The sequence below is a fragment of the Salmo trutta genome, chromosome 12 (genome assembly GCF_901001165.1).
Source record: "Salmo trutta chromosome 12, fSalTru1.1, whole genome shotgun sequence".
Taxonomy (NCBI): Eukaryota; Metazoa; Chordata; class Actinopteri; order Salmoniformes; family Salmonidae; genus Salmo; species Salmo trutta.
The window spans coordinates 60,603,834-60,629,486 of NC_042968.1; the positions used below are offsets into that span (position 1 = coordinate 60,603,834).

The 25,653-nt window shown below is 42.4% G+C and overlaps 1 protein-coding gene across 2 annotated transcripts; it reads left to right on the plus strand.

The window, feature by feature from the left end:
* The first annotated feature begins 1,219 nt into the window (after positions 1–1,219).
* On the plus strand, positions 1,220–24,524 carry tcf7l1a (transcription factor 7 like 1a). Of its 2 annotated transcripts, none has more exons than XM_029769006.1 (12): positions 1,220–2,190; positions 2,325–2,406; positions 2,756–2,919; positions 13,800–13,883; positions 16,609–16,726; positions 19,648–19,741; positions 19,878–19,964; positions 22,212–22,328; positions 22,409–22,574; positions 22,713–22,820; positions 22,931–23,018; positions 23,139–24,524. In XM_029769006.1, the coding sequence occupies exons 1-12, from the start codon at positions 2,005–2,007 to the stop codon at positions 23,723–23,725; spliced, it is 1,881 nt and encodes a 626-aa protein (XP_029624866.1). In that variant the 5' UTR covers positions 1,220–2,004; the 3' UTR covers positions 23,726–24,524. The 2 variants fall into 2 exon arrangements, with proteins under 2 accessions (XP_029624866.1, XP_029624867.1); XM_029769007.1 differs by having other exon boundaries at positions 2,328–2,406.
* Positions 24,525–25,653: the final 1,129 nt, after the last annotated feature.

Consider the following 25,653-nt stretch of genomic DNA (forward strand, 5'->3'; position numbering starts at 1 on the left):
GGATAATGTTTGTCATTAAAGTCAGTCTCCTCTAAAACTAAGATTTGCAAGCTGGTAGAAAAAAATTCTACGTCACGGAATGAAGGGTACTTTTAACAGTTTTCTTTGGGTTGAGTTTATTTCAATCGTGCCCATAGCTGGTATCACCCAAGTAACGGTCAATTCGGAGCGCAGCTGCATGCAATCATACTGCCCACGGTCAATTTTGTTCGCACACCAGCTGGCTGAAGCTAATTGGTGAAAGAAGTTGACTAGCCCTATCTAGCCTAGGCGACTTCAAGACCTTGTTAGACTGTTACAAGTTATCTAGAAGGGTGAGTTATCACTTTAAAGATTTGAAAAAAGCTAACATAAGTACATGTGACAGATAGGATCAATAATAAATATTTTATGTTGCAATCTTCAGTTGGTTCCTTTTTCCAATATGAAATGGATTTTAAAAAGCGTTATTGTGATATAATGCTTACTTCAGTGAGATTGCATTGTGCAGTAGATTTAGCCATGACAAAAATACTTTCATTCAGAACCGAAAATGAACCTGATTTCAACGTCTGGAAAATACGTATTTCTACATCTGGAAAAGAGGTCTTTTCAACTTCCGAAAAATAATTATTTTCAACTTTCATTCAGAACCGAAAATGAACCTGATTTCAACGCTCAGAAAATACATATTTCCATATCCAGAAAATACGTATTTTCGACGTCGGGAAAAAACATATTTTCACCTTTCATTCAGAACCTAAAATGGACCTAACTTCAATGACTGGAAAATGATCATTTTAGAGGTCTTTCAATATCATTTTGCTATCTAGGTTGTCTCATTAACTCATTGGTGATCGGGATGGGTGCATGCGCATGATCATCATAGTACCTTCGTCACTTCACACCATGAATATGTACATAGCCAATGTAAATCCAATCTAATTCAGTCTAGTGAAAAAACAGCGATATTCAGTGTGCAATCCAGACTAATGCAGACATGGCAAAGATATACAAAAAAAATGTACACGTATTGCCAGAACTTTCACACTGACTAATATTTATTTTCATTTTAAAGAAATCAACTGGGAAAGATCAGGTTCTACACATGATTGATGGCTGGACTGACATTTCTCCGCCCAACGTCTTCCCTCCTCCCTTTCTCCTCCTTCCCTCCTCCCCCTGTCTACCTTCCTCCCCCTCTTTCCCTCCTCCTCCCTTCCCCCTCCCTCTTGTCTCATCACCCCCTCCCCCAGTCTCCCGGCGGCGGCCTAGCTCTTCCTTCCACTCCACTTCAGAAACACCAAGCGACTTTTCTTCTTTCCCACGCCAACACAGACACACAAAAACAGAACATAGACAGCCAGCGAGTAACTTCTTCTCGAACTCACAATAATGACATTTTCTCAGTTTTAACGATAATGGACGACGAAATAAACAAGAAAGTAGGGCTGGTGAGCTGACTTTGCTTCGGATGGATTTTACTCGGGGGGGAAACAGGATAAAGTTTTATGTGCGTGCGTGTTTCAGCAAACTTCGACGCACAACTTTTCATTGTTGTCGTTTTCCCTTTCAGTTGGAGGAGATACCTAGCTATATATTTTTTTTACACCCGTATACAAATATTCATGGATTTAACTTTTTGGTTTCGTCGGTGTGTTTTGTAACTTGTTTTTCGATCCCAGAAGACGCAACAAGGAACGCGGGGGACAAGTCAAGATATCAGCTACCTACCTAAATAGCTACTGTAGTTAGCTTAGCTACTGTAGCTAACAAAAATGAACAGTCATTGAATGCTTACTTTTGCGGGGTTTGCAATAACTATTCTCTTGTTCATGGGTTATATCGTTACTACAATTGGAAAGCGTGGAAATACAAATAATACCGTGTGCTAGCTAGGTAGCTACGTGTTTTGAGAGAGGGTTTTTGGAACTCTGGATATTTTCCGACCGGAGTAAGTTAACTGTTAGCTAGCTAGCTAAAACAGTACTTTCACAGCAAGACGACACTGTTTCGAATTCCAAGATGCCGCAGCTGGATGGAGGAGGAGGGGATGATTTGGGTGCAAACGACGAGTTAATTTCGTTTAAAGACGAGGGGGAGCAGGAGGAAAAAACAGCCGAGAATGTGTCCTCTGAGCGGGACCTGGACGATGTCAAGTCCTCGCTGGTCAACGAGACGGAGAACAACAGCAGTTCGTCTGACTCCGAGGTAACTAGTTTGCTACTTAGCTAATGTTAATGTGACTGAAGGTTGAATCACTCTATAAACCACTGCAGTACAGTACTAACCGTTGTCTTCTAGCTACCAATCTAATGTGTTGTTTTACAAACAATGTTTGTCAGCAGGCAGGCAGTCACAGACGTCCCCAGCAGCACAGACCAGATTGGGAGAGCTATGTCAGGCAGAGAGAGTTCTTTGCAGAAGGTAACTAAAACTTTACAAACTCATAGTAAAACTATAACTGTAGCTCTCACTGATCCTTTATGAATGCTCCCCCATTTTCTCTTGTTCTCCTATGCATTCTTTCCTATCTCTTTTTGCCTCCCAGTCTCTCTATCTCCCTATTCATTTAAATAAGCTTTGTTGAAATGAGGTCATTTTACACCCCTTACAAGAAACAACCAAAACCCTCCTTTCTCCCTCATCCTATCCCCCCGCCCCCCTCCTCTCTCTCAATTCAATGAGCACTGTTGACCCCAGTCTATCCCCCAGCTCAGAGGAGGGAGTGGGTCAGCAATTGCTAAAGTTAACTCTGTGTGTGTGTCTTTTCCAGCTCTGAGACAGCAACACGACAGTGGGTTGTTCAAGGCATCTCCATATGCTGGCTATCCCTTACTGATGATCCCTGACCTGGGTAACCTAGCCAACCTGAGTCACCTGGGGAACCTTGGCAACCCCTACCTCTCTCCCGGAGCCCTCTCACCCGGCGCCAGGACGGTGAGTCGGTCACACATGCATGAACATGCATTAAACACTCTCGCTCTTGAGTTAATAGTTTTTGCAAGTGAGGCTGCTAGACTAACATACACCACCACACCGCACAGAAATGTATCTAGTGTGTGATGTCTGGTGTGTGTTAAGGGACAGTGAACGATGAGTTCTGTGTGTGCTCTGACTCTGAGCAGTGTAATGTGTCTCGTAGCGATTAATGGTGTTATGATAACACACTAGCGTTACGGCAGCAGGCAGGCCTCAACACTGCCCTGCTAAAACGCTGATGCAGGAATGTGTGCACGTGTGAGAGAGAGACACATGTATAGATGCTGCAGTATTTCTGTCATCACCATCCATGCGTACCTATGTTAGTTGTAGTTAACATTGTTTTTTTGTTTGCTTTCTGTATATTGGGGCCAAGGACCTATTTGGGTTTATCCACTAAGTCCTTTCTGTTTGTCTAATAAGACATAAAATCTTAGATCATAATGTTAGCTTTTTAACTCAGATGTGAATAATATTCCCTACGACATAACTGGCAGTAGTTGCTCTTTTTCCATGTACGTTTACCCCCCCACTCGCATACCCTGCCTGCCTCTACATTCCCCTCCCCAGGTATTAATGAGCTATTGTTGTCATGAGGAGGAGGAGGTGGAGAAGCTCAATTGACCTAATGTTGCTCTCCACAGGAGATCATTACCACACGCACACACAGTGGAGGTTCTGTTGACTTTAGTCAGCACCGTGGTTAATGCTCCCTCCTCATTAGATGGCATGTGTGTAAGAGATGCACGCCTCTCTGTCTGAGTGAAGATCTACATGCTAATGTAAACTGTACATTAGCTGAATCCTAGCACACAGCCATGTGTGCTGTCCAGCATCTACCCTCACCAAAATATGGAACAAAAACTCTAGGGGTATCCAAAACAGTAAGAGTGAAATCAGGTGCACTCTAGACTAGGACCGGAAGTTACGTGTGTAGCGTTCCGTGATCGGGGCTTGATATAGGTGGACCCCCCCACAGATACTGTAACCCCAGGGAGAGTTGCTCTGGCCCCTTTCCTCTTTCAACACACGCTTTTGAGTTGGCGTTAGACAGTAGTGTTGGGGATGGATTCAGCCTTAGGTTGCTGATTTTACTCACTTGGTGAGCTTTCAACACACACACACACACACCCACTTGGTTGTCAGTCACCCCTAAGCATTAGTGAATTTGTGGAGGGGATGTGGGGAGAGATTACTGACACTGTTCTAACACGTCTCGCTACCTCACTCTCTCTTTGTGAATGGTGTGTGTGCTGTCGACAGCCTTCTCTCCTGGTATTTTAAGTCCAGTGAGACAATGTGGAGTAAACACAAGCCAGAGGGCCTCACACTTTACATAAACACACTGCAACCTTTACACACACACACACACAGAGAGAGAGACAGACCATCTGAAGAGTGAACTCACATGGGACAATGAGGTCAGTTGCACAAAGTCTGCAAGGCTGTTTATAGTTTGAGTTTTTATTATAGTAGTTTATTTGAAAATGCCAACTTATCAAACACTCAAGGTAGTCAGATGATTTGTATAGTGTTTCAACTAAAAGGCTACAATTTGATTTTATATTCAAATACAGGTCTCAGAAAACCAAATAATATTTGAAGGTATTACAATATATGCAAGTTATTTGAAAAATGTTTTTATGGCTGGCAAATATTTGTCAAAGAACCAAAAACTACAACAGTTCTATTAGTCTAAATAAATGATTATAAGCACATGGTTTGGAGGGAACCTGGATATCCTTCTTAATAAAGCCTACAATGAAAGGCCCAGTGCAGTAAAAAAACAGATTTTCCTGTTTTATATAGTGCCTTCAAAGTATTCATGCCCCTTGACTTGTTAAAAATTGTTGTTATAGGCTCAAAATAAAATAAATTCTCACCCATCTACACACAATATTCCATAATGAAATGCATATATTTTCTGAAATGTTTGCTAATTTATTAAATGAAACACAGAAATATCTTCATTACAATACACAGTGCCCTCGGAAATTATTCATACTTTCACTTTCCCCGCATTTTGTTACATTACCGCCTTATTCTAAAATTGATAAAATCATTTCCCCCCTTATCAATCTACAAACAATACCCCATAATAACAAAGCGAAAACAGGTTTTAAGAAATGTTTGCAAATGTATAAAAATACTGTATTTACTTAAGTAATTCAGCCCCTTTCCTATGAGACTCAATTGAGCTCAGGTGCATCCTGTTTCATCCTTGGTGTGTCTACAACTTGATTGGAGTCCACCTGTGGTAAATTCAATTGATTAGACATGATTTGGAAAGGCACACGCCTGTATGTAAGGTCCCACAGTTGACAGTGCATGTCAGAGTAAAAACCAATCCATGAGGTCAAAGGAATTGTCCTTAGAGCTCCGAGACAGGATTGCACCGAGGCAAAGATATGGGGAAGGGTACCAAAAAATGTCAGCAGCATTGAAGGTCCCCAAGAACACAGTGGCCTGCATCATTCTTAAATTGAAGAAGTTTGCAGCCACCAAGACTCTTCCTAGAGCTGGCTGTCCAGGCAAACTGAGCAATCGGGGGAGAAGGTCCTCGGTCGGGGAGGTGACCAAGAACCCAAAGATCACTTTGACAGAGCTCCAGAGTTCCTCTGTGGAGATGGAAGAACCTTGCAGAAGGTCACGTATTTCTCTCCGCTGAAGAGTGGCCAGATGGAAGCCACTCTTCAGTAAAAGGCACATGACATCCTGCTTGGAGTTTGCCAAAGGGCACCTAAAGGACTCTGTCCATGAGAAACAAGATTCTCTGGTCTGATGAAACCAAGATTGGACTGTTTGGCCTGAATGCCAAGCTTCATGTCTGGAGGAAACCAGCCACTGCTCATCACCTGGCCAATACCATCCCTATGGTGAAGCGTGGTGGTGGCAGCATCATGCTGTGGGGATATTTTTAGTCAGGATCGAGAGAAAGCTGAACGGAGCAAAGTACAGAGATCCTTGATGAAAACCAGCTCAGGGCCTTAGTCTGGGGAAAAGGTTCACCTTCCAACGGGACAACGGCCCTAAGCACACAGCCAAGATAATGCAGGAGTGGCGTCGGGACAAGTCTTTTAATGTCCTTGTCTGGTCCAGCCAGAGCCCGGACTTGAACCCGTTCGAACATCTCTAGAGAGACCTGAAAATAGCTGTGCAGCATTGCTCCCCATCCAACCTGACAGAGCTTGAGAGGATATGAAGAGAAGAATGGGAGAAACTCTCCAAATATAGGTGTGCCAAGCTTGTAGCATCAAGATACACAAGGTCTTGTGGCATATTTTGTTTTAACTATCCCAATTTTAGATTTATTTTTAAATGTAATTTATTTAACCTGTTGAGGACAGACGTAACCCCGTGCTGCCTGCGGAACCCCTAGCCAACAGCCAATGGCATTGCACGGCGCGAAATACAAAACCAACTAAAATACCACAATTCAATTTTCTCACAATCAACAATTTTACACCATTTTAAAGATAAGACTCTTGTTAATCTAACCACATTGTTCGATTTCAAAAAGGCTTTACAGCGGGGAAAAAACAGATTATGATAGAGTACATAAACTCAAATAATCACACAGCCATTTTCCAAGCAAGCATCTCTCACATAAACCCAAACCACAGCTAAATGCAGCACTAACCTTTGATCTTCATCAGATGACACTCCTAGGACATTGTTATACAGTACATGCATGTTTTGTTCAATCAAGTTCATATTTATATCAAAAAACAGCTTTTACATTAGCATGTGATGTTCAGAACTAGCATACCCACCAAAAACTTCCGGTGAATTTACTAAATTACTCATGATAAACGTTCCCAAAATACATAACAATTATTTTAAGAATTATAGATACAGAACTCCTTTATTCAATCGCGGTGTCAGATTTTAAAATAGCTTTTCGGCGAAAGCTCATTTTGCAATATTCTGAGTACATAGCCCGGCCATCACGGCTAGCTATTTTGACACCCACCAAGTTTGGGGCTCACTAAACTCAGAATTACTATTAGAAAAATTGGATTACCCTTGCTGTTCTTCGTCAGAATGCACTCCCAGGACTTCTACTTCAACAACAAATGTTGTTTTGGTTCCAGATAATCCATAGTTATATTCAAATAGCTCCGTTTTGTTCGTGCGTTCAGGTCACTAGCCGAAGGGTGACGCGTGAGCGCATTTCGTGACAAAAAAATCGAAATATTCCATTACCGTACTTAGAAGCATGTCAAACGCTGTTTAAAACCAATTTTTATGCTATTTTTAGTCTCGTGAACGCGCCTCTGTCTCACTGTCCCCAGGCTGACCACTCACAAACAGAGCTGCTGTACTTTTCCCAGAGACAGCAGACACCCCATTCCACTTTCTGGCGGCTTTAGAGAGCCAATGGAAGCCTTAGAAAATGTCACGTTACAGCACAGATGCTGTATTTTTGATAGAGATGCCCTAGAAGGCTGACAAATTGTCAGACAGGGCACTTCCTGTATGGAATCTTCTCAGGTTTTGTCCTGCCATATGAGTTCTGTTATACTCACAGACACCATTCAAACAGTTTGGGCAGGAGTAGTAACCAGATTAAATCGGGTACGTTTTTTTATCCGGTCGTGAAAATACTGCCACCTATCCCAAAGAAGTTAACCTTCAATTAACTAGGCAAGTCAGTTAAGAACAAATTCTTATTTACAATGACGGCCTAGGAACAGTGGCTTAACTGCCTTGTTCAGGGGCAGAATGACAGATTTTCTTACCTTGTCAGCTCTGTGATTCGATCTAGCAACCTTTCGGTTACTGGCCCAACGCTCTAACCACTAGGCTACCTCTCGCCCAAAATATCCTTGTGTGGCCCAGCCAGAGCCCGGACTTGAACCCGTTTGAAAATCTTTGGAGAGACTTGAAAATAGCTGTGCAATGGAATTGCAACCCTCTGCATGCACAGTGCATTCTTCCATTACATGTGCTGTGTGCACTTCCATCAAATGTATAGCTGATTCTCAAGATCTTGCACACTAATGAGATGCCCACACTACTACACTGTCTGAGCCAAGGACTACATGCTTTCTGGTAAGTTTTGATTACAATACTGGGTAGGGTGAATATATTTTATATGGCAGTGTTTAAATAATTTATAACTTGTTAACAGTTTTTGCTCTTTAGTTTTTGCTACCATGTGGGTTTATCTTGCTTGAGCCTGCTCTGAGTGTTAATTCACCTGTTTCCGTACATGTTTCATCTTAAAACATTTATCTTACAAAGGAGTTGTTTAATCTAACTGCTTAACTATTTATCTGTACATGAAATTGTATTATTTTTTACTCATTTTTTTCCCTAATCTTTACAGGAAAATGCTGCGGGCACTCTGATGTGTGGAAACATTTCACTGCAGCTAATGTAGAAGGAAAAGCTGTGTACATTTGCAAATCATTTGTGAAGAATGCAACAAAGATGCAGAATCATCTGGCCAAGTGCATAAAGTTCCCTCAGTGCTCACAACAAGCAACCTATGACAAAAGTCCCTTTACTTCTATTCGCAGTGAAAATGATGAATTAGACACCTTATCGATAGCAGCTCATGGTTCTCCTGGAGTCAGACGTTTTTTGACTCAATGGAGGAACGTAGTCAGAGAAATGCTGATGAATGTCTTGCGTGAGCTGTGTATGCAACTGGTTCAACTCTGCTCACAGGCAATGTGTATTGGAAGAGATTTCTGAATGTTCTTCGTCCAGCATACACCCCTCCAACCAGACATGCTTTATCTACTCATTTGCTGGATACAGAGTTCAAGTGAAGGTCAAGCAAATAATCGAGAAAGCAGACTTTATTGCAGTTATCTGATGGGTGGTCAAATGTTCGTTGGCAAGGAATAATGAACTACATCTCCATCCCTCAACCAGTATTCTACAAGAGCACAGACACACCGGTCTCTACATTGCAGATGAGCTGAAGGCAGTTATCAATGACCTTGGACCACAGAGGGTATTTGCACTGGTGACAGACAATGCTGCAAACATGAAGGCTGCTTGGTATAAAGTGGAGGAGTCCTACCCTCACATCACACCCATTGGCTGTGCTGCTCATGCATTGAATCTGCTCCTCAAGGACATCATGGCACTGAAAACAATGGATACACTCTGCAAGAGAGCCAAAGAAATGGTTAGGTACTTGAAGGGTCATCAAGTCATAGCAGCAATCTACCTCACCAAGCAAAGTGAGAAGAATAAGAGCACCGCATTGAAGCTGCCCAGCAACACTCATTGGGGGGGGTGGTGTCATCATGTTTGACAGTCTCCTGGAAGGGAAGGAGTCTCTCCAAGAAATGGCCATATCACCGTCTGCTGAAATGGACAGCCCCATCAAGTGAATCCTTCTGGATGATGTATTTTGGTTGAGTGGTAAGCAGCCTGAAACTCCTGAAACCTATAGTAGTAGCCATTGCACGGATTGAGGGAGACAATGCCATCCTGTCTGATGTTCATTCTGCTTGCAGATGTAAGGGAAGAAATCCATACTGCCCTGCCCACTTCACTGTTGCTCCAAGCAGAGGAAACTGCAGTTCTGAAATGCATCAAAAAGCGTGAAGACTTCTGCCTGAAGCACATACACACTGCAGAGAACATGTTGGACTCCAAGTATGCTGGCAAGAGCATCCTGTCTGGTGCAGAGATCAACAAGGCCTATGGTGTCATCACTACCTTGTCTCGCCACCTTGGCAAGGTTCTTGGCGGTCTGACGAAGTACACTTCCAAGCAAGGGCTTTTGGATGGAGATGCAATATGGCAGTCCTGCCAACATATCTCATCAGCCACCTGGTGGGAGGGACTTTGTGGATCTGAGGTTCTTTCCCCTGTTGCCTCCATCCTCCAAGTCTCACCAACATCAGCCGCCTCAGAGCGCAACTGGTCCTTGTATGGGAACACACACACACCAAAGCACGCAACAGGCTGACCAATACAAGGGTTGAGAAATTGGTGGCCATCCGGGCATATTTGAGGCTTTTTGAGTCTGACAACGAGCCTTCCTCAACAAGGTTGGAAAGTGACAGTGAAGAGGTCTCAGAGTCTGATGTTCAAGAGGTGGACATTGAGGAGGTCCAGGGAGAAGACATGGAAGCCTGAGAGGAAGACAACCAAAGCTTTAGTTTCTAGACTATCATTTTACAGATGTATGTTGAAGAACAATTTGAGATGCGATGGATCATTGGGGATCATTCAATATTCCCTTTTGTTTTTCAGTGAAATCATCCCATGTGAAGAGTCAACTAATTGAATTAAAGTTCAATTCATAACTAAGTAGTTGTATTTCTTTTGGAAGGATTTAATCATTTGCAATTGTCTACTTATGATAAGGTAAAAGGTTTGTTTCTGTCTCCATATGAGATGGTAAATATATCCAATGCAAAAAACATCTACATTTAAATGGTATTAAAATTAATTCCCATTTATTCCCATGGAAAGTTTCCACCTCTGAATATCCCCAAAATGTGCAACCCTAGTCATACCCAAGAGGCGTCGTACCCAAGAAGACCAGAGGCTGTAATCGCTGCCAAAGGTGCTTCATCAAAGTGCTGGGAAAAGGGTCTGAATGCTTCAACATCAACAAAATGAAGGAGCTGATTGTAGACTTCAGGAGACAGCAGAGGGAATCTTTCCACATCGACTAGGCCGCAGTGGAGAAGGTTCAAAAGCTACAATCTGAAATGGTCCACCCACACAGATAGTGTGGTGAAGGCGGCGCAACAGCTCCTCTTCAACCTAAAAGACCCTCACTACCTTCACATCCTGTCGGGCTGTGTCACTGCCTGGTACGGAAACTACACCTAACATGACCGCAGAGCTCTCCAGAAGGTGGTGCGATCTGCCCAACGCATCACTGGGGGCACACTGCCTGCCCTCCAGGACATAAATAACATCCGGTGCCAGAGGAGGGCCAAGAAAATCAAGGACATCAGCCAACCGAGCTATGGCCTGTTCACCCCACTACCATCCAGAAGGCGAGGTCAGTACAGGTGCATCAAAGCTGGGAAAGAGACTGAAGAACTGTCAAGTAGACTGTTAAATAGTCTAGTCACCACTAGCCGGTAACCTGCCCTGAACTTTGGTCACTCTCGCTAGCCGGCTACCGCCCGGTTATTCTACCATGCACCTTAGAGGCTGCTGCTCTATGTACACCGAACAAAAATATAAATGCAACATGGAACAATTTCTACGATTTTACTGATTTACAGTTTATATAAGGAAATCAGTCAATTTAAATACATTTGTTACGCCCTAATCTATGGATTTTCCATGACTGGGAATACAGATATGCATCTGTTGGTCACAGATACCTTAACTAGGGGCGTGTATCAGAAAACCAGTCGGTATCTGCTGTGACCACCATTTGTCTCGTAGTGCGACATCTCCTTTGCATGGAGTTGATCAGGCTGTTGAATGTAGTCCCACTCCTCTTCAATGCCTGTGCGAATTCGCTAGATATCGACTGGAACGTGCTGTCGTACATGTCGACACAGAGTATCCCAAACATGCTCAATGGGTGACATGTCTGGTGAGTGTGGCCATGGAAGAACTGGGACATTTTCAGCTTCCAGGAATTGTGTACGGATCCTTGTGACGTGGGGCCGTGCATTATCATGCTGAAACATGAGGTGATGGCTGTGGATGAATGGCACGACAATGGTCCTCAGGATATTGTCACGGTATCTCTGCATTCCAATTGCCATAGATAAAATGCAATTTGTTTGTTTTCTGTAGTTTATGCCTACCCATAACCTCAGCGCACCATGGGGCACTCTGTTCACAACGTTTACATCAGCAACTGCTCGCACACACGGTGCCGCACATGCTGCGTGCCATCTGCCCCGTACACTTGAAACCGGGATTCACACTTCTCCCGCGTTCTGGTGGCCGTCGAAGGTGAGCATTTTCCCACTGAGGTTGGACATGATGCCAAACTGCAGTCAGGTCAAGACCCTGGTGAGGATGACAAGCACACAGATGAGCTTCACTGAGATGGTTTCTGACAGTTTGTGCAGAAATTCTTCTGTTGTGTAATCCCATAATTTCCGTTTTGCCAAATTCTCTTAAATTATGTTGGAGGCGGCTTATGGTAGATAAATGAACATTCAATTCTCTGGCCACAGCTCTGGTGGACATTGCTGCAGTCAGAATGCCCATTGCACACTCCCTCAACTTGAGGCATCTTTGGCATTGGGCTGTGGGACACAACTGCACATTTTAGAGTGGCCTTTTATTGTCCCCAGCACATGGTGCACCTGTGTAATGATCATGGTGGTAAATCAGCTTCTTAATATGCCACACCTGTCAGGTGGATGGATTACCATGGCAAAGGAGAAACTCACTAACAGGGATGTAAACAAATTTGTGCACAGTTTTTGAGAGAAGTAAGCGCTTTGTGTATATGAACAATTTCTGCAATCTTTTATTTCAGCTCATGAAACATGGGACCAACACTTTACATGTTGCGTTTCATATTTTGGTTTAGTGTAAGCACACAATGGCATGCTAATTTAAAAGATAGCTCGTCATTATTAGTCTGGTTCTGTATGGAATGCAGTACATTATGAGAGCGGTCAAATTGTTGCGACCAAATCATTTGCTGGTGCCATCAACTGAAAACATTTGTTGCACCAGTGGGAAAAAGTTTGTCTAGAGCCCTGCGGACATGGATGATTGACTGGCCCGAAAGGTTTCCAAAACCTCCCTGGGCCAGCGGGCAGTCCTGTATGTTGAGCCGTGTGCTGTTTACTCACCTTTTCATTTATGGTGAATAGCATTCACAAACCTATCACTCCTAGTTGAAGTGGAGGGAGGGGGGTGTTGGTATGTGTGGTTTCTATCTTGGTGTTTTGTAAGAAGCAGTAAGTTTAGCCTCCAGCCATGCAGCAACATCATGATTGTACAGCAAACTACCGATTGTTCAGGGATAAAGGGAGTGAGAGAGGCAGAGTTGTGTAGGCTTCATCAGTATGGTATTTCTAACAGCTGGTTTCATTTAGAACTCACAGCCAGAACTTCCTGGGGCCTTGGAATGGGGGTATATGTGTGTGTGTACTGGAGGCTGGTGTGTGTGTGCGCTCAGCCCCACTCTCCCTCTCTCTCTCACACACACACACACACACACAGGGCCTACACTTTCTCCGTGTGCAGTGAACACACTCCCTGCACAGGCAAACACTTATTATGTACTTGTGGTCCTCATTATTTGAGTTTTATTTGACCTGCCACACAATGGGACCCTTATTCATGACGTGCGTGTGCTCTTGTTTCTTTCCTCAACTGAAAGTCAGCGACTCGACGTAGCATGTTGGTCTGCTGTGAACAGTATACCACAACCCTGACACACATTCCCCGACGCTCTCCCCTTTTCTACTCCTCTATATTGCCATGTCCATTTTTAGCCCTATATCTTATCCCTTCTTCCTTCCTGTCTCACCACCTTGGAGTGGTGACTGACCGCTGAGCGGTTGTGCCCTACGTTAAAAGCACGTGTGTGTGTGTGTGTGTGCACCCGCTGCTTTTCTAAACGAATGCGCTCCCACACATAAACCTTCATGCAGAGAGACGTACATCTGGAGTCTGACTGATACACTCACCAGATGTCTGCAGAAAGTAATCCGACCAGGACCCATGTGGAGAGTCATCGGAATTCACTTCTCGCTCTCACCTCTCACACTGTAATGCACTCACATCCTACCAGCTGTACCCATTGCATGATATGTTGTTTTGTCCATAAAATTACATTTTTTGTGTGGTGCTTAATTGTTCGCACGCAGTCCTTAAATCTTTTAATTCTCTCTCTCCCCATTCCTTTGTCTTTCTCTCTCCAGTATTTACAGATGAAGTGGCCCATGCTGGATGTTCCTGGAACCTCTGCTTTAAAAGACCCTCGCTCCACCTCCTCCGCTCACATGGTGGGTGTGTGTCTTAGGGCTGGGCGGTATACCGTATTTTACTATACCGGTATTGATGCATGGACCAGTTTAAGTTTTTACTTAACCTTCTATAACATTTTTTTCAATGTTTGGTTTGTTAAATGTGATACGCTACTCCGCTGTGTGTAGCGTCCATTTAATATAGTTTACTCCGCAACTTGAGACGTCTCGCTCCTCTCCCTTTCTCTCTCTCCATGCCAGTTTCTACACAGACCAAGCCCCCACCCCTGTCACTCAAGGAGCGTGCCGTTGTTGTGTTCAGTTTGCATGGCCAATGCAGCACATGCAACAAGATGCTGATTTCCAGTTTACTAAATATAAATCTACAAGCGTTCTATAATTACACTTTGTTTGTGTATCTTACTGTCTGCAAACAGCTAGTTTGTCTTAGCATGTTGTGGCAAAAAATGTATTGTTTTTGAGACTAACGCTAATCATAGTTAGATGTCTGGCTAACTAGCTAGCTAATAAATCTACTGAGTCAGAGCAAATGTAGATTGCTAATATAGCCTTGTACTAGTGATGGTTGGTGTAGGCCTAAATCAGCATGTTTCTTCAAAATCAAAGGGCAATAGGCAAAGCATGAATGTTAGCTAAATGACGTAGCTAAGATAACATTTTAATGTAACCAAAGGTTATACGGTCCCCTAGGAAACACTGACCAACACTTTGGTTCCTACCCTGTCACAACTACTCCGTCTTTTTTTTATTTGTCATGTCAAACACATGTATTCGAAGTGCCCACTATTATATTCTAACTATAGAATTAGAATAACCAAATGAAAATGTATTTGTCACATGCTTTGTAATCAACTGGTGTGGATAAACAGTGAAATACTTACTTACCTTCCTATTTCCATGATTTGAACATTTCCCCCAAGTGTTTTGATCTAAATCGCAATTGCAATATTTGGTAAAAAAAATACGGCCTAGATCTTTGCCCATATCGTGCAGCCCTATGTGGCAGTGTGGAAATTGTCTCAAATGAGTGTAGGAAATGGATGACAATACTGAGATTTGAAAAGTATAAAACATTCAGAAGAGAGAGAGCCATTGAAATCACTTAGAATAATCTGTTTCCACCTTATCGTCATGCACTCCTTACCCATAAAGCAAATGTGGAGCGTTTTATTGTTCAAAAACATGAAGGAAAAACGAAACCGCACACTGCTCTTGATAGTATCACTGATATTTAATAAGCTTAAGTATGGCCCCACCCACATCCGTTCCATGCATGGAAAGGGGTTGGAGGCAAAGGAAAAATAAATAAGTGCTACCAAACATAACAATATGCATTTCACAAACATCTTATTTATACACTTTTGTAGTGATGGTGAAATGCATATTATGTTTGGTAGCACTTATTTATTTTTCCTTCCTGATTTAAAAAAAAAATTCACAAAAGCTCTGACGAAGGCTGTGAGGCCGATACGTAAGCTTATTAAATATCAGTGATACTATCAAGAGCGGTGTGCGGTTTCCTTTTTCCTTCATCCTGTTTCAACTGTTGCCAGGCACCTGCAAAAAGATTGCTCAGATGTGCGAGTGCCTTTTTAATATTGTTCAAAAACATAAAATACCACCACACTGAAAAAATATTGCCATATTGCCCAGCCGTTGTGTGTGCGTGCCTCACAATCTAGCCACCATGCAGTGACAATGGTCGGAGCACAATTGGCCCAGCGCAATTGGCCCAGGGGAGGGTTTGTCCCGGGTAGGCCCTCATTGTAAATCATTTGTTCTTAATGGACTTACCTAGCTAAGTTTAAATAAAATTAAAACATCCTGACTGACATCTAAAAGGCCAACTGTTGCTCAAGCTAGCTTCTTGCTAAGTATCTGGTCTTACAAAACTCACCTGAGTATGTAACCCTGCACTGCTAGTATAAGCCATTTAGATTGTCTCCTAAAGTGCTCACACACACACGCACAAAGCACTCAGGTGACCTGACTCCTGACGACCTTCACCCTCTCCAGGCTTACACACACCCTCCTGACCTCCCTCAAACTTGCTGCAGACAGACACTGGAATGTTGAAGCTGAATAGTGTTAATCCGCCCGGAGACACAGGACTTTCACACCTCGGTGTGTGTGTGTCTATAAGACCGGTGGAGTGAGTGTGTATGAGATGAGCGGGATTGTATTCCTGTGTGTGTGTATCTGAGGAAAGACCTGCTCTGCCATGGAGGACTGATCCCCTGTCATTGATAGTCAGACTGAGAGGCCCTACCCAGAAACAACCCTAGCCCTTAGGCTCATGTGTAGATTTTAAGGCATTGTACAGTAGGGCTGGGAATTGCCAGGGACCGGACGCTACGATATTATCACGATACTTAGGTGTCAATACAAAATGTATTGCGATTCTCACGATACTGATTTAGTGTGATTCAATGTTCCAAACATATTGCTTACTGTATGTCTGCTGCAGAGGGACGAGAGTCATGAGATAACAAGTTCTGGTCAGTCATGTAAATAAGTGGTGCAAAAAAAAAAGTGGATTCCTATTTAAAAAGATGGAGAACAGGCAAATGATATTGTCAAAACTATATGATGTATTGTCAAAAATAATATCCCGATATGCATGCGCAATGTAGTGAAAATTCCACCTTGGGGAGAAACTGTTACTCCATGTGACCAGAAACAGTATGAACTTTCCTCTGTTCCTAATCTCTTGCTCTCATCCCTCTCTCTCTCTCCTCTCTAGTCCAATAAGGTACCAGTGGTGCAGCACGGTCATCTGCCCCCCTTCTCTCCCCTCCTGTCCTACAGTCCAGACCCCTTCCCCCCGCGGACACCCCCTCCTCACCTCTCACCTGACACAGGTATGGAACCTCCTCATCCTTCTCGCTAGTCTCTCTGTAACAATGGATGTGTGTGTGTGTGTGTGTATATATATATATATATATGTGTGTGTATATATATATATGTGTGTGTATATATATATATATATGTGTGTGTATATATATATATATGTGTGTATATATATATATATGTGTGTGTATATATATATATATATGTGTGTATATATATATATATATATGTGTATATATATATATATACACACATATATATATATATATACACACATATATATATATATATATACACACACATATATATATATATATATACACACATATATATATATATATATACACACATATATATATATATATACACACACATATATATATATATATACACACATATATATATATATATATATGTATGTATATATATATATATATATATGTATATGTATGTGTGTGTGTATATATGTGTGTATACATACATACATACATGCATACAGTTGAAGTCGAAAGTTTACATACACTTAGGTTGGATTCATTAACTTGTTTTTCAACCACTCCACAAATTTCTTGTTAAAAAACTATAGTTTTGGCAAGTCGGTTAGAACATCTACTTTGTGCATGACACAAGTTTATCTTTCCAACAATTGTTTACAGACAGATTATTTCACTTATAATTCACTATCACAATTCCAGTGGGTCAGAAGTTTACATACACTAAGTTGACTGTGCCTTTTAACAGCTTGGAAAATTTCAGAAAATGATGTCATGGCTTTAGAAGCTTCTGATAGGCTAATTGACATCATTTGAGTCATTTGGAGGTCTACCTGTGGATGCGTTTCACGGCCTACCTTCAAACTCAGTGCCTCTTTGCTTGACATCATGGGAAAATCAAAAGAAATCAGCCAAGATCTCAGGAAAAAGTTGTAGACATCCACAAGTCTAGTTCATCCTTGGGAGCAATTTCCAAATGCCTGAAGGTACCATGTTCATCTGTACAAACAATAGTACGCAAGTATAAACACCATGGCACCACGCAGCCATCATACCGCTCAGGAAGGAGACGCATTCTGTCTCCTAAAGATGAAAGTACTTTGGTGCGAAAAGTGCAAATCAATCCCAGAACAACAGCAAAGGATCTTGTGAAGATGCTGGAGGAAACGGGTACAAAAGTATCTATATCCACAGTAAAACGAGTCCTATATCGACATACCGCTCAGCAAGGAAGAAGCCACTGCTCCAAAACCGACATAAAAAGCCAGACTACGGTTTGCAACTGCACATGGGGACTAAGATTGTACTTTTTGGAGAAATGTCCTCTGGTCGGATTAAACAAAAATAGAACTGTTTGGTCATAATGACCATCGTTATGTTTGGAGGAAAAGGGAGAAGCTTGCCAGCCGAAGAACACCACCCCAACCATGAAGTAGGGGGGAGGCAGCATCATGTTGTGAGGGTGCTTTGCTGCAGGAGGGACTGGTGCACTTTACAAAATAAATGGCATGAGGTAGGGAAATGGTGTGGATATTTTGAAGCAACATCTCAAGACATCAGTCAGGAAGTTAAAGCTTGGTCACAAATGGGTCTTCCAAATGGACAATGACTCCAAGCATACTTCCAAAGTCAAGGTATTGGAGTGGCCATCACAAAGCCCTGACCTCAATACTATAGAATATTTGTCGGCAGAACTGAAAAAGCGTGTGCGAGCAAGGAGTCCTACAAATCTTACTCACTTACAAGTTAACCTTTTTTGGCGCATGAACCACTAGCGGGGACACCTACGACAACATCCGGTGAAATTGCAGAGCGCAAAATTCAAAATACAAAAATCTTAATACAAGGTGTCATACATAATTTAAAGCTTAACTTCTTGTTAATACAACCGCGTTGTCAGATTTCAAGAAGGCTTTACGGCGAAAGCACACCATGCGATTATCTGAGGACAGCGCCCCACACATACTTTTTGAACCATCACAAATGGTGGTTAAATAAATCACTTACCTTTGAAGATCTTCCTCTGTTTGCAATCCCAAGGGTCCCAACGACACAATGAATGGTCGTTGTGTTCGATAAAGTCCTTTATTGATCTCAGTAATCCACTTGTTCAACATGCATACAAACGAATCCAAAGAGTTACCAGTGAAGTTCGTCCAAACAAGTCAAACGATGTTTCTAATTAATCCTCAGGTACTCTAATATCTAAATAAACGATAATATGTACAATGGAGAATAGTATGTTCAACAAGACCACTTTTCTAATGAGACACCTTGTAGTTCTTCCAACTACTTGTTCATTTTTCAAAAAACAAGCCTGAAACCCTTTCTAAAGACTGACATCTAGTGGAAGCCATAGGAACTTCAATATGGGTCCTATTTCCCATAGGCAAGCACTGAAATGGACTCTGACCTCAATTTAATATCCGGATGGATTTTCCTCGGGTTTTTGCATGCCATATCAGTTCTTTATACTCACAGACATTGTAACAGTTTTAGAAACATCAGAGGGTTTTCTATCTAATGCTACCAAGTATATGCATATCCTTGCTACTGGGCCTGAGTAACAGGCAGTTTACTTTAGCCACGTCAGTCATCTGAAATTCCGAACAAAAACCACTCTCCAAAACAGGTTAAACAATTTAAAGGCAATGATACCAAATACTAATTGAGTGTATTTAAACTTCTGACCCACTGGGAATGTGATGAAATAAATGAATCATACTCTCGACTATTATTCTGACATTTCACATTCTTAAAATAAAGTGGTGATCCTAACTAACCTAAGATGGCATTTTTACTAGAATTAAATGTCAGGAATTGTGAAAAACTGAGTTTAAATGTATTTCGCTAAGGTGTATGTAAACTTCTGACTTTAACTGTGTGTGTATGTATATGTGTGTTACTCTTTCTCCGCTGTCCTTCTCCACCCTCTCCAGGTCTTCCCCGCACTCCCCACCCAGCAGAGCTCTCCCCCTACTACCCTCTCTCTCCTGGAGGCATGGGACACATGACACATCCTTTGGGCTGGCTGTGAGTCACACACTCGCATTCACCATCTTGTGATGGACACAATGATGGTTTAGTTTATTTTGCTAACAATTTCTAGCCGAACGAATGCTCTTGCCACACAAGTGACACTGTTTCCCCTCTCTCTCTTTGTTTCCAGGCCGGGCCAGTCTATGTACGGTATTCCAGCGGGGGGGTTTAGACCATCCTACCCTGCAGCTCTCGCCATGAACTCTTCTATGTCCAGGTACAGCTCACCTAATCACTCACACACATCCATGTATTACTGCTTTGGAGACTTAGTACTATAGAGACTGGACTTATATCTGTAAAGCAAGGGCTCTCAAACTGTTTGTGGCCTGGACCCTTTTGAAATAGAAAATTCATCAGGGACCCAATCATAATTTAGAACAACTTGAGTGAGATAAAAATAGCATAGAAGGATTTTTACTATGACTTCGGCAGTGCATGGCCGGACGAACCAAGTGTCGGTCCCTGGGAAAGAACATTTTTAAAGGCCTGCCTTTTGGCATCTGTGAGAAAATGTTGCAGTGTTCAAGCTAATTTTCTACACAATTTGTCATGGGGCAGAGATTTATGTTGTTGCCGCATTAAAGCTAATATCCTAGAATTCTACACAATTTGCCATAACGCAGAGAGAAAACGTAGCATTTTTTTTTAAGCTTAAATTAAATACAAGAATTATTGAGTTGGATAATGGGTAATTGGTGGAGTGCTGTGGATACCAATATCCCCCTGTGAGACTCCCTGGTCCATGTTGCCCAGGGTTAACCTCTCTAGGGGAGGTGGGCCGAAATGGTCCCACACTATTCAACAGCCAGTGACAAATCAGAGTGCCATATTTAAAACCACAAAATGTCAAAGTTCTCAAACATAATTCAAAGTTCTCAAACAGGACTATTTTACACCATTTTATAGATACACTTCTCCTGAATCGAACCACATTGTCCGATTTCCAAAAGGCTTTACAGCGAAAGCAAAACATTAGATTATGTTAGGAGAGTACATAGACACAAAAAACCACACAGCCATTTCCAAGCAACTAGCATGCATCACAAATACCCAAAACACAGCTAAATGCAGCACTAACCTTTGATGATCTTCATCAGATGACACTCCTAGGACATTATGTTATACAATACATGCATGTTTTGTTCAATCAAGTTCATATTTATATCAAAAAACAGCTTTTTACATTAGCATGTGATGTTCAGAACTAGCATACCCACCGAAAACTTCCGGTGAATTTACTAAATTACTCACGATAAACGTTCACAAAATACATAACAATTATTTTAAGAATTATAGATACAGAACTCCTTTATGCAATCGCTATGTCCGATTTTAAAATAGCTTTTCGGCGAAAGCACATTTTGCGATATTCTGAGTACATAGCTCGGCCATCAAAGTTAGCCTAAACTCAGACAACCTGGGACAACCTAAACTCAGAATTACTATAAGAAAAATTGGATTATCTTTGTTGTTCTTCGTCAGAATGCACTCCCAGGACTTCTACTTCAACAACAAATGTTTTGGTTCCAAATAATCCATAGTTGTATTCAAATAGCTCTGTTTTTTTTTGTGCGTTCAGGTCACTATCCGAAGGGTGACGCACGAGCGCATTTCATGACAAAAAAAATCAAAATATTCCATTACCGTACTTAGAAGCATGTCAAACGCTGTTTAAAATAAATTTTTTAGATTTTCTTCTCGTAAAATAGCGATAATATTCCAACTGGGCAACGTTGTATTCATTCAAAGGCTGAAAGAAGAAAATGGACTAGTCTCGTGAACGCGCCTCTCAGTCTCACTGTCCCCAGGCTGACCACTCACAAATTTGCCTGCTGTTCTTCGCCCAGAGACAGCAGACACCCCATTCCACTTTCTGGTGGCTTTAGAGAGCCAATGGAAGCCTTAGAAAATGTCATGTTACAGCACAGATGCTGTATTTTCGATAGAGATGCAACAGAAGGACAACAAATTGTCAGACAGGGCACTTCCTGTATGGAATCTTCTCAGGTTTTGGCCTGCCATATGAGTTCTGTTATACTCAGACACCATTCAAACAGTTTTAGAAGCTTTAGTGTTTTCTATCCAAATCTACTAATTATATGCATATTCTAGTTTCTGGGCAGGAGTAGTAACCAGATTAAATCGGGTACGTTTTTTATCCAGTCGTGAAAATACTGCCCCCTATCCCAAAGAAGTTAACAACATCAACTGAAGATTAATACAAATGTATTGCTCCCTCGACTTATTATACGAATCCCTTGGTCAAAATGTGTTACGTCGGTTATTAGTAATATTCATTAAAAATATATATATTTATTGATCATTATATTTTGAGCTCTTGCCCCAGACCCACTTTGCAGTTCCTGCGTGGACCCACTTTGAGAACCTCTGCTGTAATAAATACAATCATGTCATTTCAAATGGTATTTATGCTTTATGGATCTGTGTGTGTGATTGACAGCTTGGTGGCCAGTCGTTTCTCGCCCCACATGGTCCCGTCCCTGCAGACGTCTGTCCCTCACCCTGCCATCGTTTCCACGGCGATCAAACAGGAACCAAGAGACGGCAACCGTCACGGGTAAGCAAACACGCACATCTTTCTATCACACACATGTTAACACCTCTTGCTGACTCACTGACTGTCTCTGGTGTGTGTAGGTGTGGCGTATCCATGGGGGACAGAGAGAAAGAGGAGGAGAAGAAGCCCCATGTGAAGAAGCCTCTGAACGCCTTTATGCTGTACATGAAGGAGCAGAGACCCAAGGTGGTGGCAGAGTGCACGCTGAAGGAGAGCGCTGCCATCAACCAGATACTGGGACGCAGGGTAAGTGGCAGCGTGTGCTTGCACACTGTCTTTCTTTGGAGGATTATACAATGGGTGTGTTCATACTGAAAACTCTTGTCGATGGCCTATGCTCCAGAAGGGAGTATGTGTTAACCCTGTGTGTGTGTGTGTCTACAGTGGCACTCTCTATCTCGTGAGGAGCAGTCAAAATACTACGATATGGCCCGCAAAGAGAGACAGCTACATTCCCAACTCTACCCTGGATGGTCAGCTAGAGACAACTACGTAAGTACTATAGTAAACATTTTGTAGTGATTTGATTGGTTGCTTTGAGAGTAAGTGTGATTGGTTGCTGTGAGATGGAGGGTGTGATGTGATTGGTTGTTTGTGTGCAGGGGAAGAGAAAGAAGAGGAAGAGAGATGGCAGGCCAGAGACTGCTCCAGATGGACAAATAACACACACCCAGTCTGCTGCTCCAGAGGGTAAGCGACCTCCAAGACCAGAGAATTATGAGAACATGAGAAGTGACCAAACTATATATTTTTTTACATTACTGGAAACTAACAGCAAAGACTGATCAGTGTTTTATTTTGTCTCTCCAGAGCACTTCTCTCCACAGCCCAAGAAGTCATGTGTGTCGTATGGAACTCAGGAGAGGCCCAGTGTTTCACACACACACCTGACACACACACACCTGTCCCAGGCTAGTCCCGCCTCCTCCCTGGACTCTCCAGCCACGCCCACCACTGCTCTGGCCTCCCCTGCCGCTCCTGCACCCACACACACTGAACACACACACTCTCACTCTGAGCACACACATCCCGAGCAGGTCCAGCCCCTCTCCCTCACCACCAAACCCCCTCGCCCACACTCGCACAGGGAGACACATGGTCAGACTTACACCCACATCCAGTCGCATACACACCCACACTTGTTCACTCACACACACCTGCCCTTCACCACTAAGACTACTTCATCTCAATCCTCTTCCTCCCCCTCTTCCTCTCATCCCCCATTTTCTCCCCACATGAGCTCATCCAGTAACCAGACTCCGCCGCTCCTTACTGGACCAATCCCCTTCGCCTCTGGCTTAGCCCCTACCACCTCCATCCACCAATCGACGATGAGCTCCCATCATGCCATGCTCCAGTCCCAGCCTCTCTCCCTTGTCACCAGAAATAATCATTGAAACCCAAAGACGCTAACCTCAGATCTAGGATGCAATTTTGCTATGCCCAGTCCTAACCTTAAGCATTACACTACCCCTAACCACTGATCTAGGATCAGATTTTCCCTAACCGTAAGCATTACACTACCCCCAGATCCTTTACGTAGTCTATCCATATTCATGGGTGGGATGAAAAACTATCTGACCCTGTATCAGTGGATAGGAGAGTACTCTACTCTACTCTGGGCAGGGGTGAACAACTCCTTGCGGGTTTTAGCTCCAGAGCAGCAATACACCCAATTTGAAGTGGTTTAAATGAAGATCATGATTAGTTGGTTAGCTGAATCATGTGCTGGGAAAAAAGCCTGCAATAACCAATAGCCCCTGTTGCCTTCGGATTAGGATCTACTCTTTCCTGCTCTTTTTTTTTTTTTTTTTTTGCTTCTTTGTTGTTTGTAAATAAACTTTTTTTTAACCTTTTCTAGATAGTAGAACTGGTTTTATATTAGTATGAAAAGAAAACAATTATTGGTCAATATTTGACCACCTCTTTTTTTTAACTTGTCTTCATGAAACCAAGCATATTTTTAGTCATTGTAGAATATTACCTTTTTTTGATGAATTTGTCCAATTTGTTACTTGTATGAAATACAAAAATGTAAAGGCACATTTTTTAAAGAAAAATGGATCAAAGTAATAATTTCTGTCTTTGGTAATGAGTGCAGATCTGTTCTCCCTCCCTCCCCTATTCTTTTATAAATCCCCCCTCTCCTGTATGACTGAGTCTTTGTTGATAATAAACACCTACTTATTTCTGAAACGTGTCTTTGTCCGTATCTGTGTGTTTCTGTTCCTGTGTGGTCTTTGCCTTTGGTAGGATGGTCTTTGATATGAACTCAAGGCAACTTCAATGGATCTCATCATTGAAGCTAGTCGTTTCTTAACAAACAAATAAAATGTTTGACCAGCAGAAGTAACACGTTTTAGATATGGTCTTTGTCCAAGAACATGTTTCCTTAACTCTTTATTGCTACGATAAACAAACTACAAAGTGCAGTAACTGGGTGTGCTCCAGAAACACCCAATATGTTGCAGAAACTATCGGATTAATTTAATCCTCTATGATCGTCTTACCCAAATTATGCAAAGCCCTGCTTAGATTGTATGTGTGCGCCCGGACCAGTTTGGGTGTCCCTGTACCATCCCTGGGTAAACTGGTTATGTGTTGTGACATGTTTGCTCTATTAAACTGTTTCAGTTCGGTGTCTGATCTGCTTCCTGAAGGAACGCCGCTTACTGTAAATTAATCTTTAGAGTGAAAAGTGATAGTGCAGAAGCACAATTTTATAAGCAATGAATCAATAATGTGTGGCAGGGTTGGGGTCGATTCCATTTAAATTTGTCAACTCCGAAATCAAACTAAATGTTCCTAATTGAAAAGCGTTGGCATTTTAGCAGACACTTATCCAGATCGACCTACAGGAGCAATTAGGGATAAGTTACTTGCTCAAGGCACAGACAGATTTTTAATCGCCGACCTTTCGGTTATGGCCCAATGCTCTTAACCACTAGGCTGCCTTCCATCACAATGTACTTTCTGAATTGAAATGGAATTTACACCAACCCTGGTATGTGGTAGGTTTTCATGTGGTTTATCAGTGTGTTGTGATTTGGTGGTAAGTACAGTGTATCAGGTTGTGTATAGCGTGGCAGGCACTCATGTGTTCCTCTGTCACCTTACCTGTCAGGGGAAATGTCCTTCCAACAGCTCAGTATGTCTTCCTCACCTGCCCACCTACACATAAGTGGGTTTAATATGTTGGTGTACCTGGGCTGGTGCTCCTCATTCCTCTTCAGCAGAGGTACTCAAATGTGGCTGTATCTTCAACTTACACCCTGCATCAGCCCAGTCAGAGCCATAACTCAGAAATAAACTAATTTGTCTTAGT